Genomic DNA, 5583 nt, shown 5'->3' with positions numbered 1-5583 from the left:
ATTGATTTAATCCATGTCTTTGGAACCGTTGGATTGCGGTCTCCCATCGTAGGATCCTTTAGAGCCCCTTAGGAACACTCACGTCACGTTGTGTTCTAGGTTTTAGGGAGTCCTAGAGTTAGGAGTTCAGCCTCATCACGGACGCTTGCTATGGATAGTAATCGTGCCATAAGTCTAGTTACACTAGTCACCCAATCTTTCCCTAGGACAAGCCTAGTAAACTAGGATGTAAGCTAACCTGCATTAGTCTAAGGAACAACTTGCATTTAGATAAGAATCATATAGCATCTTAAATGAAATCCTAGAATAATAAAATCTACTCAACTTGAACTAAATAATCTTTTGAAAACTGTTGAAACAGTCAATCCAGTCTAGATTGGTGTCCTAGATGTTTAGGCATATAGCTTAGTTTAGGTGCACCGAACTACATCGACTCTGATCCCAGTGAGGCTTGGGTATGTAGGCAGCTTGGATGTCTGATGGCATACCAACCGCGAGTCGGCACCACAACAAATTGTGGTGTTTTGTATATTAATTTTCTTGTAAATGCTTAATTAAATCACTTAGGACTTTCCATGAAATTAGAATTTTAGGAGAACTTTCACTTAGATACAAATAAATAAATCAAGATACACACTTAGGATCCACATTGAAATTAGATCATAGGATGCATGTCCCGTAGTTAGCACATTAACAGAGAGTTGAATGAGCCATTTAAAATAAATTTAAAAGAGTTAGCTTTTGGAATCGAAGACCGATTATCGGGCAGGAATGGTGCATGTGGTGGATAAATCCCCATACCTTTCATTCTTGCAACCAGGTAGCGAGTCTAGATTTCTGGTTAATTTCGGATCCTAGATCCCACATCTAGGTGGCGACTCTGTCAGTCTCTTTTGTGTGGAATTCGGATTGCCTTAGTGATCCCAAGTTCACATAAAAGATGAATTAAAACCAATAATAAAATGCACACGCCAATCGCGTGGGTACGAGAGACCAAGAGAGAAGGCGTGGCGGCTCGCGCCCCACCCCTCCCGCGGGATCGGGTCCCACACCAACCCGAGAAATATCTCGGGTCGGGTCGGGTCGCGTTTTTTTCCGGAAAACCCACGAGACCCAAACCCGGCCCTACCCATGATAAATCTCGGGTCGGGTCGGGTCGGGTCGGGTTTTTTCACGTTGACGCAATTTTTTAAGTAAAACTCTTGTTTTGCAAGAACCTACAAAGCGATGTTGTAAACACAGTTCTTAGATGGAGCCTGTCCAAGGAACTACCTTATAGACCCCATGGGGCAAAGTTGAGCACATAATTTCTTCGCAAAGTATTGCACATACTACTAAAACCCATGCAAAGCTCTGTACACATGTTTTGTTGATGGCATCTAGATGTTACTGAGCCAGGTTTGCTGGGTTCTCCATTTCAGAGCCTACACTTAAACATTTTCAGAGTTTCTTGTCTTATGTTACACATTCCAAAATAACTTATTACGGCACAAAATTATTTAGGCATCTGTAGAACCATTTCATATCATAACCCTTCCATGCTTACAACAAAAACATAACAGCAAGGACGCATGAATCAATAAAACACATTAATCATAGAATGTAAAAGGTTAAAACAGCAGAGTGGAATACTAACCATCCAAACCGGATTTAAGATAAGGAACAATGAACGACGATGGGTTCACTTGATCAAGACAACTGTCTAGCAATGTGTCTACACATTCAAAAGCTCCTTTTCTAAGCTCAAGACCATCATCTACAACGTGCTTAAAAGGACCAAGATCAACAGTCCTTATCAATTCTTGCTGCATAGCAAACGGTAAGTTAATAAAAGTTACCATCATAAACATATCATTGAAAAAAATGTTGGAGGGTGTCAATGGGCAAGATCTGAGATCAGTTAGACTCATCCATTACCAAACCCCAAAATCTATTTAGCCCTTTAATATCTCAGCCCAAAACTGGCCAAATAAAATCTAGATTATCTCCAACTACACCTGACACAACCAACACTTCTGGTGGTTGAGAACTGAGGCCCACCACAGTTGTGTCCAAAGTGTAAACACTTGGACCCTTTTGTATCCCTCATTTACTATGTCTTACGCATTAAAAAGTGCAAAGTATTGCATACCTTAACAACAGTCTGGTAATATAGAAGTGGCAAAAGTTCTGGAAGTAGACCCTTAATAAGATTTGGCTTATTGTGAGCTGCAGTACTCAGAGCTAGGACAGCCGCACGTCTAACATGCTGCAAAACCATTTAAAGAACATATGATGATATTACACTCCAGCAACATAGATCTATTTTATTCTAATAATGTTTTTTTGAATGGTAAAATTGAATCTTTTTTCTTCAAATAATCCCAAAATGATGTTACTTACGCGGTCACCATCTCTAATTACCATCAAGAATGAAGAGATCTCAGGGTATATAATATCATCTATTTTTTCTGGTCGCTCGACAATAGAATATTTTACAGCAATCACAACCGTGGCTCTTGTGAAAGACGTTGGACAATGATGAGCTTTCACCACTTTCGGCCTGTAAAGCAATAATTTCTCAAATGGAATGAATATAAAGTAGCTTTCCAGTCATGAAGCTGATTTCTGATATAAGGTCAATGATGATATTGAATGCCATATTAAGAAACTTATCAAAACATAATTATCATATGAAGCACAAAGTTGCTCAAAACCACTATAATGTATTGTTCCAGCCCACTGCAAACCAAGTTGTCCCCAGAAACTAAAGAAATGTAAAACATTGGAAAAACGAAGTTACTCAAAATTAAGTGCAAAAAGACAACATATGCCTAATAGACTTAAAAGCTAATGTAGTTGATTCCATTGTTAATGCTTCCATAGAGGGCTTTCTGCACCAAAAAGAATTCCAATAGGTTTCTGCATAAAAAAATACACACGAAGTATGAGTGAATTTTTGCATTACAAAAGTTGAGTATTATCCAAAGGAATTTATAGACAGCCATTATCTAAAAGAATTTATGTATAAAGTTTACCTCATCTATGGCATAGCTCAAGATTGTTATCATATTATGGAATTTGTCGAGAATCAATAAGACCTTCAAAAAGAAAAGAAAATACATTAGAATTTTTAAAACATATTTATAATTATCTAAGCAAATGTGTAGTTACATTACCTGATTCAATGATTTCAATATCATTATCATGTTGATAAACTTCGATTTCTTCATCATTATTACCATCACATCTAACAGCTCGTAGCCAATCTTGAGTGCAAACCAATGCTTGCACAACCCCAGGACTCATTGAACTTCTGTATTTGTCAAGAACTCTACCACCGGTATTGAAAGCCGACTCTGAAGCAACTGTAGATACCGGAATGGACAAGATATCACGAGCCATTTGAGAAAGTATAGGATACTTTGAGCTGTTAATTTTCCACCAGCTCAAAATGTCGAATTTAGGATCATCTACATGATTCTCTTCTTGCAAATATCGTTCCAGTTCTGATGCCGGCCCAACATCATTCTTTTCAGCACTCATCTTGAAAAATTGTTTTTGTAAACTAGAAATCCTCCTCTCACCAAGAGGAGAAGTTCTACTGTCAACCTCTGAAAATCTTTCCACCGACTGTAAAACTCGCCTTCGCCTTGAACTATGGGCAGATACATACTCATCATAAATCTTAAAGGCCTCATACTTAACAAGTGAAACCTGTGATTCAGCTTCATCCGTAGCATAGATAAGATGGTACATAAAACTCAAATATTTAAGCTTATACCTAGGATCAAGGACAACTGCAATAGCAAGCATCACATTGCACTCCCTCCAATATTTATCAAACTTACTTTGCATCTTAGTAGTCATTTGGTTAATAGATACATCTTCGTGTATAGCCATTCCAAGCAAGTGTTCTTGAATTGCAAAAACCTCATGAAAATACAAATTTGCAGTTGTATATTTATGCCCAGAGAAAAGCTTTGTAGCATCATAAAAGACTTTTAATAATCGGCAAATAACTTTAGCATTCTTCCAATCAACAACACTAGGGGCTTCTCTTGCAAAGATGGCATCTCGTGTCTGTAAGCGAGTGAAGGCACTCTCAAACTGTAATGCAGACTCTAGCATAAGAAAGGTGGAGTTCCATCTTGTAGCCACATCTATACATAAGCCTCTCTTACTTGAAAGCCTCTCTTGCAAAATGCATTCTTCAAACAACTGTTTTCTTGCTTGTGAACCCCGAACATATTTAACACTTTCTCGAATAACATCAACCGATTCTTTAATCTCATTTAGCCCATCTTGCACTATGAGATTGATGACATGTGCAGCACAACGAACGTGAAAAAATCGGCCTTCTTATAGTAACATGCCTTTCCTTGAAAGAACCGGAACAAGTGTCCTAACAGCAACGGTGTTATTTGAGGCATTATCTAGGGTAATGGTACTTAACTTGCTTATATTCCAATCAATCAAGCACAATTCAATTGCATTCGCAATAACATCTCCCCCATGTGGAGCTGGAACCATACAAAAATTCAGAATCTTCTTATGTAACTTCCAATTATCATCAATGAAATGTGTTGTAAGACATAAATAACCTAAAGTCTGATTAGATGTCCACATGTCGGCAGTTAAAGAAACCCGATGACATACACCAATCAATCTTTTCAGTTTAAGTTTCTCCTCTCCATATATATTCAACAACTCTTTCCTTATAGTTGTGCGTGATATAACTTTGAGTCGAGGTTGGATAACCATAATAAAATCTCTAAAGGCATCCTTGTCAACTATGTTAAATGGAAGTTCGAGCTTAATTATAAAAATAGCCAACTCTCTTCGAGCTCGATCTTGGTCAAACACCCAAGGCATAACACCCGCCCCTTCCTCCACATCATCGCCATCTCTAACGGATTTAAAAGACAATAACTTCTGGCTCTTATCTCGTGAGGTATAAGGGATGCATGTCTTATCCAAATGTCGTTTAAGACTACTAGTGCCACTGCTACTTGGGCATGCAAATAATTTCTTGCAATAATTACACTTAGCCCTCTCATCTATCCCATCAGGTCCTTTCTCTTTGGTAAAATGATTCCATACAACAGATTTAGTTGGATATGCTCTTTTTTTAGATGTTTGTGTCGAGGAGTCCTCAGGAGTGCTAACAGTATTAGTAGCATTTTCAGAAGAATCCAAGACCTAAACAAATATCCACAAATTACCATTTCTTAAGTTTGGTGGAAATAAAATAAAAAGTAAATCTTACAGGAATGAAATAAATGCATCGTTATAATAAATAAATAAGAAGCAATTCTCACCGGAATATCGTAGTTCTCATTAATATCATCCTCCATCATCGTTCAATAAGGGGACTCACTTCAAAAGAGGTGTAATCACTAATCCAATGAGAGTTTTTGAGGCTTTTGAACAAACCTGCAGTGGAGAATTAGAAAAAAAGCAATGAGAAATGAGGTGTAGAGACAGACAAAAAAATGAGCATGTGGTAGAAACTAGAAACTATGCAGACTAATATAGATCGAGAACAAGAAATAGAAAACATTTGTATAAAAAAATCAAAGACAGTCAAAATAGTTAGCAACG

General features: G+C 37.6%; 1 protein-coding gene across 1 annotated transcript; it reads right to left on the bottom strand.

Moving 5' to 3' along the window:
* Nucleotides 1-3051: 3051 nt before the first annotated feature.
* On the bottom strand, nt 3052-5336 carry LOC143885878 (zinc finger BED domain-containing protein RICESLEEPER 2-like). Its single transcript, XM_077389924.1, has 4 exons — nt 5301-5336; nt 4356-5181; nt 3159-4289; nt 3052-3080 (listed from the first exon to the last, which is right to left on the bottom strand). Exons 1-4 carry the CDS (start codon nt 5334-5336, stop codon nt 3052-3054), a joined length of 2022 nt encoding a protein of 673 aa, XP_077246039.1.
* Between the last annotated feature and the right edge of the window lie 247 nt (nt 5337-5583).

Source organism: Tasmannia lanceolata, unplaced genomic scaffold, assembly GCF_043159265.1.
Source record: "Tasmannia lanceolata isolate RefF3 unplaced genomic scaffold, GAP_Taslan_0.1 ptg000011l, whole genome shotgun sequence".
Classification (NCBI taxonomy): Eukaryota; Viridiplantae; Streptophyta; class Magnoliopsida; order Canellales; family Winteraceae; genus Tasmannia; species Tasmannia lanceolata.
This window is presented reverse-complemented; position numbering and strand designations above follow the sequence as displayed.

Excerpts from the sequence above, each read along its gene's own strand:
- LOC143885878 (XM_077389924.1), bottom strand. The coding sequence starts at position 5,336 with ATGGAGGATGATATTAATGAGAACTACGATATTCCG. Across the intron at positions 5,182-5,300 it reads ATGAGAACTACGATATTCCG|GTCTTGGATTCTTCTGAAAA; the intron begins GTGAGAATTGCT and ends ATATTTGTTTAG. Across the intron at positions 4,290-4,355 it reads TCCGGTTCTTTCAAGGAAAG|TGCAAGATGGGCTAAATGAG; the intron begins GCATGTTACTAT and ends TCAATCTCATAG.